The sequence below is a fragment of the Carassius gibelio genome, chromosome B19 (genome assembly GCF_023724105.1).
Source record: "Carassius gibelio isolate Cgi1373 ecotype wild population from Czech Republic chromosome B19, carGib1.2-hapl.c, whole genome shotgun sequence".
Taxonomy (NCBI): Eukaryota; Metazoa; Chordata; class Actinopteri; order Cypriniformes; family Cyprinidae; genus Carassius; species Carassius gibelio.
In genome coordinates, this window is record NC_068414.1 from 28507489 (window position 1) to 28522331 (window position 14843).

Below are 14843 nucleotides of genomic sequence, written 5' to 3' on the forward strand. Positions count from 1 at the left end.
TTATTGATCTTCTAACTGTGTCGACCGCCTCATAACCCGACATGAACCTCTGAGGAACGGCCAGTAAAGTGTTACTCAAACTTGTGTGACATTGTACATCTTACATCTAGCACAGTGCAAAAGTTCTCTAAGATGTCAAAATCTATTTTGGTAACGTTCAACTAAGGGAAGACGAGGAGAGAGAGAGGGAAGAGCAGAAGAAACAGAGAGAAATATTGATAATAGTGGCAGACGTGAGGTGAAAGGCTCATATGAACCACATCTTAAAAAAAATGAAAAAGGCACTTGATTCAAGGACAGATAGGAGAGTTGGAGAACTGCTAGAGGGTTTGAGTGGTTAAGATAATGGAGTGATATAGAGAAAGTGAAAGATGGAATACCCCTTTGACGTGGACAGAGATGTAGACCGATGGAGAAATTAGGCCCTCACAAGACGACAAGCCAAGAGCAGAACAAGGGTAATGAAAGACAAAATGAGACGGCGTGTATTAGAGAAAGAGACACAGTCAGCGCAAAACGAGAGAAGGATGGGCTGAAGAAGTGGTTTAGACAAGTGGATAAGAAAATGAAAGAGTGATAGGGGAATAAGAGAGGGATGGACAGAAACAGACGGAGAAGGTGGTCGGGGGGTAAGTGAGACTCAGCAACATTTACTGGCAAGAGGAAGAAGGGCTTCGCAGCTTGAGAGAAATAGCGCTCATCATGCCCCAAAAAAGCCAAACAGTGAGTGCATCCATCACAAAACAGTTGAGGAGAGAAAAACATACTGCAGAAGGGAAGTGGGAAAGAGTGTGGGAAGAAAGACTAATAATCCCCTGAGACATACTGGAGAAATGGCAGGCACAAAGACAGTGGAGACAAGGGCAGAATCTCCCATCATCTCTGTGAAATGACAGACAGTGTGAAGTGTTCAGAGATGATCCTATGAATATCTGAGTAGGAGCAGAGCCACAACCACTGACTGTGCCCTGATTCTCTACTGTCACCTAGAAAAAAAAACAGGTATTTGAGGTAAATCTCTCTTTCTTGCTCTGTTTTTCCCACTTACACATACAGTGTCCTACAAATGTTTGGAAACGCCTTGGGTAAAGTGGGGTTTTGCACAATATCAGCATAAATCCTTGCCATTTTGTGATGATTTTGCATTGATAAGAGACTATACAATCCTTTTAGTAAATAAAATATTAACGTATCCAGAACATACGTGAGCTGTTGTATACTGTTTTGTGATTGGTCTGTTAATCAATCCTTAAAGCTTTAAAAGTGTGCTGACCAAGTAATCTTCAAAAAAAGAAAGCAAGGCCAGTTAAACCCAGTAAAAAAGCATCACAATCTAACTCTGACGAGTATTTATTTACATTATGTAATCCAAAAGAAAATCACTTTTATTGATCTTCAGTAATAATTGCAAGTTACTTTACTGCTTCCATTCTAAGAAATGATTTGTGCTGACATTGTTCAAAGCTGACTGGAAGCTGTTTTCACATCCATTATTCTGCGTGTCCATAGTTTTCTATGAAAACATGCACTAGAAGGATGTTTCACTGCTGCGTTTGCGTCTCGCATCTTTTGCGCCGTCTTACGCATGAACGGTTCTAGGTCTTGTGTTTTTTTTTTTCACTACTACCCTGCATCTCATGAACGTGTGTTCCTGTGGCTCAGTGGTAGAGCATTGTGTGTTAGCAGCACAAAATGTTGTGGTTTCGATTCCCAGGGAACAAACATACTGGTAAAAAAAAAAAAAAAAAAAAATGTATAGCCTGAATGCACTGTAAGTTGCTTTGGATAAAAGTGTCTGCTAAATGCATAAATATAAATGAATGCGTTAATGGCTTCTCACCATGTTTTCAAACTTTTGTAGGGCACTGTACAACCAATGAACATTAAGCAGAATATTACCAATTGAAGCTTGTCAGTAAATCTTGACATTTAAAGCTACTGTGTGTAATTTGTAAAATATATATATATATATATATATATATATATATATATATATATATATATATATATATATATATATATATATATATATATATTTATATATATAAATTGTTTCCAAACAGGTTGCCTTTCCATTACCCCAATCTGCCATTGTTTGGGCAAACAGGTAGTCAAGCCTAAATCCATATCATTAAGCCAGGGACTCAGGAGATTAGTTAAAATCAGTGCATTTTGTGGTCATCAGCTATGTCCAGTCATGCAAGTACAGTTCTATACTAAATGGGGAACAACCCAAATCCCTTAAACTGTTGGTCAGTGTTATGATGTTTGATATCATAAATTCTTCTGCTAAAATCATGCAAAATAAGTATTGTTCAGATTTTCATAGGTCCATATTCATGGGTAATCAAACAAGAGATGCCTCTAAAAACTTGACTGGCTGTTTTAACCGTGAGACGGGAGTCTATCCACCACATTGATCATTACGATCTCTCCTGATCATTGGAAAACAGTGGAAGCTGAGGCACGTGTTCAGGGAAACCAGTTTTTGCTGTTGGTTTGTTGATGCTAGTGGTGTAGAAATGACTCGGCTGAGCAAGTTGTAAATAACCTGGGCTGTTTCTTTGAAGGTTGAATGGCTATAGTTGAGTTTGATAGAAAACAAGGCAATAGTGTTGTTGAATTTAATTTTGTTATGTGTCTTACTGGGCCTGGCAATTCACAGAAAAAGATTTGCAGATGAACAATTCACAGCGAAGGTCTTCAGAGGAATGTCTATATTGTGTGGCTTCACACTAAATAGACAGTATACTGAGTCAAATCTTCCTTTAGGCTGGTACATCTTTCAGGTGAATTTTTATGATAAACCAGATTAAAAAATTTTTTTGGGAAACATTTCTGGTGACAGCACATATTGCAAGTACTACTTTATTGCTACTGTCATTATAGCAATTAGTGGTTGTTACGGTATTAATTAAAGTTCATCCAAAAAGGTACACGCTGCCAAAAGATTGCTGCTGCTCGCTGTGCTCTTATGAAATGCCAGCCATCTCGTCTTAATGGGGGACCAAGCAAATTACTTTCAAATTTCTCTTTCTCTCTTTCTCTCTCTCTCTCTCGGATATAGACACAAATTTCCCATCTTTGAATAAAGTATTCTTGTCTAATATGCAGTCTATGCTTCATTATTTCATGGTTAGCTGAAGCTTAAATAAGGAAAATGATAGAGCTGAAAATTAAGAGCGGGAAATGTGTGACATTGCTGATGCAGAGTGAGATGAGTAAGGCTGTGTCTGTTATTTTTTAAATAAATTTCATTTCCCACATTTAATATAAAAGCAGGTTAAATGGCAAAGCTCATGTCAAATGTATACTTTGTCTTTCAGTACCGTAATAATATGCAATTCTGAGTTTATTTCTTACGCAACATATATCGTATCATGAGTTATGTGAGCTAATGGAGCAGACAGGAAGTCTAGATCTCTAAACAGACAGAGATGGGGAAATGCTGACGTGTGGTCCCGACTGGACAGGAGTTTAATTGATCACTCCTTCATGAAGGAGGGATGGAGTGAGGGAGGAAGAAAGTTAATGGTGGGGAGAGAGGGCAGTGTCTCAGCCCCTGGGTGGATTTATGAGGGAAAGCACTCGCGCATCACATACACTGCCCCCAAAACTGCCAAAACACTACAAACAACATGTTATAAGCCACAATGATTATTAGATTAGGATTTAATTATATTAAAATCAAGGCCAATTATAATCAGAAAAAAATACATTAAAAATGCTTTTTACTTCTATATTGTGATGAATTTCAGGATATTTTAATGAGAAAAATGGCTAGATTTTAAATGGAAAGATGTATTAAGGAAGTAAATGGGCTCAAATTTGATTGCAAATTCCTTTAGTAAAACGAATTTAGAAATGAAATAAACATTGATGAATCAATATCAAAGTCGATGAATTTGTCAATTAATAAACGTAAATGTTGTCAAACTAGTAAATTCACTAAAAACTTATGTGACTATGTAATTTTGCAATTGATGGGAGTAAATGAAGTTTCTACGATTATGATTTGAGCTATTAAACTACATCAACTTTCATTCACAAATTTCTGTTTTCTTATAATACAGTTTCGAACCAAAATGCTGAAGATTGAGTACTGGGCTAAAAAAAGCTGTTTTAGGAAAGTTTATGTCCATTGCAGTTTTGACAACATTATGAGAATACATCCCAACAGAGTTGAGCGTTTAAGAAATTCTATATAGCTCAATTTCCTATCCCAACATGCACTATGGCTCTCAGTCAGTGCATTGATGAATAAAGATTGCGTGTGTCTGCCATTACTGCGGCAGCCATGGCTCGTCTGCCAGAGTAATTCACTCGCCTCTCTCCGTGAATGTGCTGCGCTGGCACATTGACTTGTCCAGATTTACCGTGCTCACTCAGATGGAGAAAAAGAGGATATAGGGGAATAAGAGTGTGTGTGTGTGTGTGTGTGTGGGGAAAATAAAGATGATGGCACAGAGATATGCCAGAGCTGATGATTGTGTGTATGAGCCGGAGAAGGACAGAGCTAGTCTTGTGTGAAGGTAAAACCATTGTGGATTTGAGCATGAATGACGACATTGTGGTTATTAGATTGATAGATTGGCTTCTCAGTGTGTCAGAAATAAAGAGGAGAATGTAACTGTAAAGATCTATATGATTTATAACTATATAACTATGTGTACTGAAAGTGGGAATGAGGGCTCAAAATGTGAAATTAAATCCTTGATGAGCCTTAAATGCACAAAGTCTGTTTAAAATCAGATAAATGTGTCTTTATCAGGTAAGAGGGTAACAGCAATCTGCCCTCAAGAAAGGCAGCCATATTTAAAGAAGCATGAATATTTACTCTCTAAATTTGTTAATTGTCTGTTCTTTTTTTTTTCAGTGTCATTCATTGTCCCTCTTAAAGGCACCGACACACAAACACATATCGGCTGATCTCTGAATGGCTCTTCCTGTGACGCCGTCCACAATATTGCAGGCGTGCAGCTGACGATCAATGGCTTTTAATTAACGGGGCAAGATGGGCACGGTCGATAATAATGACAAGGGAGAGGGAGAGAGAGGGAGTGAGAGGAAGGGATGCGGCTGTTTGGGGGAAAATAAAATGATATAAAGATGCAGGTCTGTAAATGAATGTGGAAGGAATGCATAAAGATGAGTAAGTGAGAGAATTTTACAAGTGTCCTGTAGGTCAGGTTTTTTTTTAAACTTTTTAATGCTTAAGCCCCCAATTATGATTTATTTGGTTTACACATTATAAATGTGAAAATATTATTTGCAAAAAAATAAAAAATTGAGATGACTATTAAGATCAAGATTAAGATGACTATCACCGTTAAGAAAAAAAAATTATAAAAAAAGAAATAAAGAATATAATATTTATTAAATGATGATCCTATGATTATATCAAATTAGGTAAAGATTAATTTAAGCTTTTATTTTTCTGTATTTTTTTAACATTTAATAATAGTAGTAAAAATAATAATGAAAACATTTTACATGTTATCATCATAATATTTATTAATAATAGTAATAATAATCATTTAAACTGTAAAGGTTTTACGTTATAATAAACAAAATAATTATTCATACTTTACAATGTGAACCTTTACATGCAATAATAATAATAATTATTATAAAAGTATACAATAAAAATGGTATAATTAATATAAGAATTATTAATTACAATACTTTACAATGTTAACCTTTACATGTAATAATAATAAAAGTATAATGAAAATGTTATAAGAATTATTAATTACAATAATACATTACAATGTGAACCTTTTCATGTTAAAATAGTAATTATAAGTAATAACATAACTTTAATATGTACAGCTCTTATATGTAACAGTATCATTACTATTATTATATGTTAATTATAATATTATTTTAATTACATGTTAACATAAAAATAATAATACTTTTAAAATATAAACATTATTATTAATAATGTTTTCATTATTATTATTAAAATTCCTATGGAAAAGCAAAAGCAAACACCACTGTAGCATGTAAAAGCAATAAAATAAAGATGCAGTGACAATGCTTCCTGTTTCTGTTTTTTTCATGGCAGTCTCATGGGAGCATTTGTTAGCACTGATTTGGGTCACTAAAACACCTTCAGTCCAGCGGAGTGACCACAAGTGGCCCTAGGAGACCACTGCACTCTCTTAAGCACAGTGTCCCTCCTTCAGACTCAAATCGCTCAAGCATCAACCACTTACAGGCACAGACACACATGCACTCTTCAGACAGCTGAGATCCCAAGTAAAGCGGACCATCACTTCATCCAGTTTGACCTCTGCAGATCGTTGCAGTTTAGAGCAGTATTGATTCCCTCTAACCCCATGGACAGCTTCATCCTTCGAACCTGCAATGGCAATTTATTACATTCTCGATCTCTCCTAACTTTACAGTGCTTTTATGATGATGTAATTATGTATGTAAATAGAGGGCGGAGCATGCTAAAGTCTCTTAAGTACCTATGTTTATGTGCACACCATGTGTGTTAATAGTGTAAAATATAATGTAATGCTGAAGATCAGCTATTTCAATCATTGTCATATGGACAATTTGTCAAAATTAAGTGAATGAGATGCTGATTCAGAAACTATATTCAGTATGAGCAAAGACTATAGAATATCTTAAAGTAGGGTGACCATATGAGCCATTTTCCCAGGACGCGTCCTTGCCAGGATTTCTATGTTACCTAAAACATCCAAAGTAGTTTGACCAATAACATGCATGTATGTTACATAATCAACCAATCGTGGCGTGTGAGAAAGTGAGATCTACAGAGAATGATCAAAGCAATGCAAATACACGTACATGTTCGGTGTTTGTTCGTTCATTCAACTTGAAGCATCGCTGCGCACCGATCATTGTATGACACCAAAGTACCAAGAGAGTGATTTTAATGCATAAGGAGCTCTGATAAATCTGATAAATGTCATACAATGATCGATCTGCACAGCACAAACAGCCAAAATCTGGATATTGTAGGCAATATAAAAATCCTAGCAAGGACGCGTCCTGGGAAAATGGCTCATATGGTGACCCAAACTTAAAGGGACTTTGGTATGAGTCGGAGTCATCAAAACTGAGTCAGGCTACACTGTTCATACTGTGTTTGTTTTATTCAATAACAACAAAAAAAAAAAAAAAAAAGAAAAAAAATCCAGCTCATGAATCCTTTGTTTATGAAGACTCAAAGTACATACTAAATTGGATGAAGAGCTTGACCATTAATAACATAAATATACATGAATTAGAAAAGTTTGAATTGTGAGCAACTAGCTGATATAAAATAATATTTTCAGTATATTATTTTAGTTTAACAGTTATTTATTTATTTTATTTTTTATTTTTTTGTTTAATAACCACATTATAATTATAATAACCTGCATACTCAATAGTTTCTCTTAACCAGGATAATATTTCCATTGAAGAAACAAAATTCTCACTCATTCTCACTCTCATGTATTTATAATATATCTAATGGTTGTCTCAGGCAACCAATTTCGTGCATCAATATGTTTAATAATGTTTAATATCATTTTGTATACTTCTTATTCACACATAATTTAAAATTAACACGTTTATGTGTCCATGTATTCATTTATGTCATACTCATTTATGGCTCTGGATAAAAGTACAATTATTTTTGCATTGGTCAATTACACTTAACTTGATGAGACATTAATATTCAGTTAACAGCACAAATATGTACTGTAATATGATGCACTAGTTCCAGCCTTGTCTTTTATCTGCTGAAAGCTGTTTTTTGTATGATATATTAATTGGTCTTCTGAAACATTATCTGCCTGCTGAACCCTCTGTTCATATTGATGTTCAGGCAGGCGCGTGCTTTAAGTGTGGCTAATTCTCTAGTTAAATCCCTGGAGTTCTTGTGATAATAAATAAATGGAATTCCATTCAAATATTTAGCTGGCTTGAGGCAAATTATTTCCCAAGTGAATGCGCATGAAAGACAAGGGTATAAGTTGGTATTTAATTCCAAAGGCAATTATACAGAAGAATCACAGCAATGAGATTGCTATGAATACAGGATGATTTCTTTATCAAATTATGTTTTCTTGTATTATTTCATTGTTTATTGGAAAGAAAGAATTCTTAAAGGTGCTATGTTGTCCTCAAGCATAAATAGGCTAACTATCTTCTCAGGTCATTTTGACTTTAACAAACATATTTCAGAGTATAGTATGAAATGTTGCATTAACAGATATGACATACCTTAAGATTAAGTGCAGTGTAGGCTATGCTCCTGTTTTTAAGTCTGACAAGTGTTGTTGAGATGATAAAGGTGAACAGTAATCAAAAGTAACAGCTGTGAGCGATTTGTGCGACATTATCAGAACCAAACTACAAATTTCCAATATGCTTCTTATTTTCTATTGGCTAAGAAGACGAGTAGTCCCGCCCCAGACTAACGCTATTGGCAGAGAACAGCCTCAAACATTTCTGATTGGTTAAAAGGGTAGCGGTCAGATTGTTTAAAAAACAACGTAAGAAGAAAACGTAGAGAGAAAAAAAAGAACAACGCACAAACTTTTTTTTCTCAATGGTTCATTTTATTTAAAATATTATGTTACAATGTTTTAACCTACATGATGTTTCTTCAAAGTTTTTTTCTTCATGTTTTATAACTCTGGTTAGTTTAACCTTCACACATTTCAGATATAAAACTATTGTATCCCGACATTGTTAATTTATGCCATTATCTAGGCTACATATAATAATGTATGCCTGCATCTCATTCACGTATGCATTATATCTTTTTCAATACAAAGCCCCTTTCTAAACTCACCACAGCAAAGGCCTGGTTTCAATCCCCTTGATTCAGCAGAAAAATAAATTAATGTTTTCAGTCAGAAAAGCTTCAAAGACTCTGTCAGTATTACACATAAGCAGTCAAATGTACAGAAGAAGCGCAGAACAAAGACATATAGCCATTAAACTTCAGTAATCGTCCAGACACAACAATTTTAGGGAAAACACTTAAAACATTAATAATACTTTCAAGGTGGGCCTAATGTTAAGAAAACACTCAGTGGAAGGTTAAAAGCTGGTTAGTGTCTTAAGTTTTAAACTGAAGCATTATGATGATCATAAATGGTTGCAGTTCAAGTTAATGTCCAAGAAACGCTAATAATCATCCATGTTATAAATACATTCTGGTACATTCATATTCTTTTTTTTCCCCCTGGCACATTGACACAAAATAAGAAACACTGACCAAACAATTAATATTTTATCGCGCTGGTGAACATTACAAGGTGGAACACTTTTAACATATCCAAACAACACAAAAAGTGTCGCACCTGCACTCCTGATGAAAAGAGAAATTACACACACAGCTAACACACATAGGTCTTGTTTTTTTTTCTTCATTCACATTGATAAACTGGCTGAGCTAATCAAATACAGAAATAATCAGGACTGGAGACACCAAATGAGGTTTGGTAAATATGCTTTAGACCACAGATGCTACTGTGCTGCTATAATAGGAGCCTTTACTCTAACCAGAGAGCAATCTGATACAGAACACACACTCACACACACATATAACAAACTCATTTATTGATCAGGGTATCATAGCCAAGGTGGCTTAATCATTTGGATGAGGATAAGCCGATTTATCACTGTATTGTGCTGGAATGTAAAGCTTTTGTCTGTTAAAGGAACAGTTCACCCCAAAATAAACATTTGATGAATATTTACTCACCCTCAGGCCGTCCAAAATGTTAATGAGTTTGGGAGAAATTAAGCATTGCAGTGAATGGGTGCCATCAAAATGAGAGTCCAAACAGCTGATAAAAACATTATAATAACTCCAGTCCATCAATTTACATCTTGTGAAGTGAAAAGTGAAGAAGAAACGATCTGAGAGTGAGTACATTTTCATTTTAGGTGAGCTATTCCTTTAAGAAAATGGTCAAAATGTGCCTGTTCCTGTGACAAGTGAGACCCATCTTTTTGCCTATACTAGATTTTAATCTCTGGTTCTCTACTTATGCGTAAAAAAAGAAAAAAAAAAAAGAAAAACATAGACCACTTTGAAAAACGAAATGGCTGTTATTTTCGCATTCTGTGGGGATTTTGTAAATGAATTTGAAAGCAATTGCCAGCTGCCTCAGTTCTTTTTTCTCAAACCATATAAGAGAAGAAACACTGTGAAAACTATTCTGATATTCTCAATCTATCCCTCGTTTTCCACTTCAGATCCTGTCAGCAGGTACGGTGTGGTGCTGTAGTCTCTCTATGACTGAGCAAGGAAGCCCCTGCAGTCTTAAACAATAAATAACACTAAAACCAACTCAGATGAAGACTTCATGATGTTTCCTCTGAGACCAACAAATAAACTGAACAAACACAACTGTCTCCTGAGCACAGCTTGTGTTTGATGCTGGGGCCCCCTTCAGGTCGCTTATATAAACTACACCTGTCCATAAACACTGTCCTGTCACTCCACACACAAACACGCACTCTTCTCACTGCTTCCACACACGTATTAACTCTTCCTTTAATGGGAGAATAAGATGAAAATGAACTCATTTTAGTTCAGCAACACTGGGAAAATTAAGCAATAATGCCATCACAATATCATTTTAGAAAGATCCCATATTACGGGTGACCTTGGTACACAAATTTATTTTTAAGGCAAGACTGCCCCCTCCCATATATACTGATTTATTTCGATAGCGCCTGATGTTCAAATCACAAAGTGGTCATTGGTGACTTTGCTGCGGTGATAACAGTGCTCTAAAGTAGACTTACAGAAGAGCGTGCCTTCTAAACCGATGGCGTGGAAGATCTTTAGGTCTGGTCCTATGTGCTATTTTACATGTACTGGTGCGAGTTCAAAGTATCTATTGATGAAATGACAGCAGAACCCGTTGGTGCGAAACATCCCCGTGGCGATAGTTATGCGTCTGCTTTTGCCACGATGATGGCATCTTGCGTTGCCGTTGTTGTCATTTGGAACGCTCAGCATCTGAAAGGCACACTTTTGTCTCCGTGGGAAACATGGTTGGTATGGCGTCGCTAGGGTGTTGCCATGGTAAGATGGTCATTATGGTCTGCTTTAGTGTGATGATCCAGCGCAATTCCACAGAGGCTCTAGAGGGGAGTTTTAGGAAGTGGCGATCTCGCCCCCTAGGTGGCGCCATCCCTTCTGCTGCTCCAGTGGCGAGAGGTAATCTGCAGTACAGAATCATTTCATTAGCTTTACTCAACAATTAAAAGAATTTATTAAATTCTGCTTTCCCACCAAGTTTATAATCACATCTACACTCTAATGACAGAAGACATCCGTTATACTGTATATAAAGGTTTAAAAATAAATACATAAAATAAATAAAATATGTATTCTAATTTTAATAATAAAAATTAATGAATATATTTTTTACATTTAAAAATTGAATTATAGAATTACATTTGTAAGCACTTATAAATAATTTATATTTATAATAAAATATAATGTATAACAAAATGCATTAAATAGCCTTCATATTTACAAATACATTATAATTTTGATAGATTATAGAAAAATATTTGTAAATGGAAAGATTCTGACTATATATGACTAATATATATATATATATAGTCATTTATAAAATGTATTAAATAACCTTTATATTTAAAATATTTGTACATACATGTGTAATATATATATATATATATATATATATATATATTACTTAAGTAATAAGTTATTAATAATTATCTTTACATTGAAATATATAATTAAATAATTTAGATTTCATTCTTTATATTTGAATTAATATGAAAGTAAATGAATATATTATCAAATTGATATACATCTATTATTATAAATGTGGTACAGAAAAATATTAACATTTATTGTATAATTAATTTCACATATTCACTTCTGTTGAAACACAAGCACAATTAAAATATGCCAATTTATTATTCGCTTAATGAATAAAACAGTGTTCAATAATCAAAATCATATTTGCAATCAGTGCTAGCCTACAGTGCTGAATAAATCCATTTCCTGCATTTTGTTTTACATAATAAAGGAATACATTTCCATTACGTGATCTTTCGAGAAGGAGCAGCGTTCATTCGATGCATTGACATGTGACTCTGTACTTGATATGATTGAACCAGCAATTTAGGTTTAAGTGTGAGTATGGTCATCACATGAGTACACTCCCAAAAATCCCATTAACGTGTGTGTGTGTGTGTGTGTGATAAAATGAGGGCAAAAGGTTTTCTTACCATTATTACTACAGTTTTTATTGCCTTTGTCCGAGGCCTCGTCTTCAACCTTTAACATATCAAAAAGAAACTCATTAATAACAAATGACAAGAAAGGTAAAGAAACTCAAGTTATAATGCAAGTCATTTATACCTCTTTCCTCCATTTGAGCTCACAGAAAATCCTCTCAAAGCACTCGTGCATGTAGTTAAACTGGAGAAGGGAACACAGGCACACACAATTCAGGGATTATTTCGGTTCAAAATGTTCTACATAATCATAAACATAAATTCAGCAGGTAAATAATAAAACTCTAATTCTAATGTTTGGGTGACTTACATAAGGAGTGAATATTTTGACCCAGCGAGGTTTCTTTTCTCCACGCACATATTCAAAACAGAAGGCCATCCCCTCTTCATCGGTGTCCCATCTCTGCATCTCTGACCATTCGAAGACGATCACCTGATTCTGTGAGTCACAGATAAACTATTACAAGGGGCAAGCAAACCAAACACGTTCTCACACTATTTGGTGATATGCTTTAATATGTATTGAGGCAAATAAAACATTCATTTGCCCACCTCAAGAGTGCCGTCCTCTGTGCAGGCGTGCAGTTTGAAATGCTTCATACTGATGGCTGTGATCACATGACCTTTCCTCCGTGAGTCACATGCACAGTGAGGGAACATCACCTCATTATATCCCTCACATGAGCGCAAAAGACTCAGATACTGAAGAAAACAAGCACACACAATTGTTTATGTATGTTAAAACCAACATTTTTTCCCATGTTATTAATTGATTGTGCTTTGTGACAAAAAGCAAAAGAGTCCAGGTCACATTCACTCATAAAAAACAACAACAATAACAAAAAAAAACGTTTTGTACCTAGTGTTGTTAACTAAAACAAAAATATGTGTACATTTTATACATTATTATAATTTGTTATATTTAAATTAAGAAAATTAATTAGATGAAGTCCTACAATTATAAATCACAATTAATAAATGTAAAATACTTAACTAAAAATTACAAAAACATTGAATTACTAGAACTTTTTTTTTTTTTGAATATTCAAAATATCAATAAAAACCTAAATAGTGTATAAATAATACTTTGTGCCATTTTATATGTATTTTTAAATTAATGAGAAAGTTATTTTATGCTTTAATTTGAATTTTTAAATGAAAATAAACTGCCTGCAAAATGTTTTAATTTGTTTTAATTTTTATTTGATTTTGAGGTGAAGCGGGGCCTGTTGCCAGGTTAACAAAAAGATAAATAGCATTTCTATGCAGCATTTTATGATGGATAAAGTATGAGAGACCGTTGTCATCTTTCTCTGTTCTGCTAGTTTTTGCAGCTGGTACGCTTTATCCTCTGCTTTAATGAAGCCCTTCTTCACATCATCCTGTGCCTGAAAAAAAAACAAAAAACAAATGTGAAAGATGACCAGCTCTGACTGATATGATTATATGAGGCTCGGCTGAATAGCTGTTTGAAAAAAAAACCATGAATTTGTTTTAGAGGCACCTTATATGACTTCAGCTATACAAATATGTTGAATAAAATGTAAATGAGCAGGTGAGACATTTCCAAGAAACCCTGCGAGCTGTACAAAGTCCATCTGTGCTGTCTATAGTCTGAATGTATTGTAATGTGTTTGTCCTCATTGTTTTAGTTTCAAAGAGTCCGTCATGAACGTTTTAAAAGTCTGGAGACACTATATTAATTTAATTTGCAATGAAGGAGAGAAGTGACAATAAAGCATTGGTTAAAGCCGTCGGGACTGACCTGATGGAAGCAGTAGTGCAGGCCAAGAGGGTTGTCCCGCAGCAGTTCCTCTTCCTGTGTGCTGAAGAGCCACTTCCGCATTGTGAGACACGTCCCGGGCACGGCAGAGGTGTAGTTCTGAACATAGAGCTTGTGCGGGAACTCATTAGGAGCCAATTTGCGCACTGACATCACAGAAAAAAAGAGAGAGATTTTCAGAACAGTTTAGTCAGCAGCTTTTTTTGCAATTCACTGAAAATTCACTCTAATTATATATATATATTGTTTTTTTTTTTGGATTTATCAAAGAATTCTGAAAACGTATTGCAGTTTCAACAAAAATATGAAACAGCACAACTGTTTTCAACATTAGCAAAAATAATAAATATTTCTGAAAATTAATTTGACATCACAAGAATATATATATATATATATATATATATATATATATATATATATATATATATATATATTTTTTTTTTTTTTATTATTATTCAAATAAACAGCTTTGAGTTGGCTCTTTTCTATGAATTAGCTAACCCAGTTTCACAAACTAATTCATTAAATGATGCTCTGTCTCAATGATCTAGTCTAGTTCAACACACAAAGCTATCGTATAACTTGCAATAGTGGGAATCTTAAAAGCCCCACGCAAGTTATGTTTCTACACTATATTTGATATTTAAAACTATTTAGCCATCAAGTGGCATAACCATGTGCAATATTTACAGACAAAAAACAAAAAACATTTTAATGGCTGGTGAGCATCCACTAGACCATTTCGAAGCAGGCTTTCAGAGTTCCTGTACAACCCCCCACCTTCCCCAGC

The 14843-nt window shown here is 34.6% G+C and overlaps 1 protein-coding gene across 1 annotated transcript in view; it reads right to left on the reverse strand.

The window, feature by feature from the left end:
* Positions 1-8768: 8768 nt before the first annotated feature.
* Positions 8769-14843, reverse strand: part of LOC127979117 (sorting nexin-27) — a 13139-nt gene continuing 7064 nt past the window's right edge. Inside the window, exons 7-13 of the mRNA XM_052584289.1 lie at positions 14036-14199; positions 13569-13658; positions 12823-12972; positions 12581-12709; positions 12395-12454; positions 12262-12310; positions 8769-11217 (exon numbers count right to left, since the gene is read on the reverse strand). Coding sequence (XP_052440249.1) covers positions 11150-11217; positions 12262-12310; positions 12395-12454; positions 12581-12709; positions 12823-12972; positions 13569-13658; positions 14036-14199 — 710 coding nt within the window. The 3' untranslated portion in view covers positions 8769-11149. The remainder of the gene's footprint in view (positions 11218-12261; positions 12311-12394; positions 12455-12580; positions 12710-12822; positions 12973-13568; positions 13659-14035; positions 14200-14843) is intronic.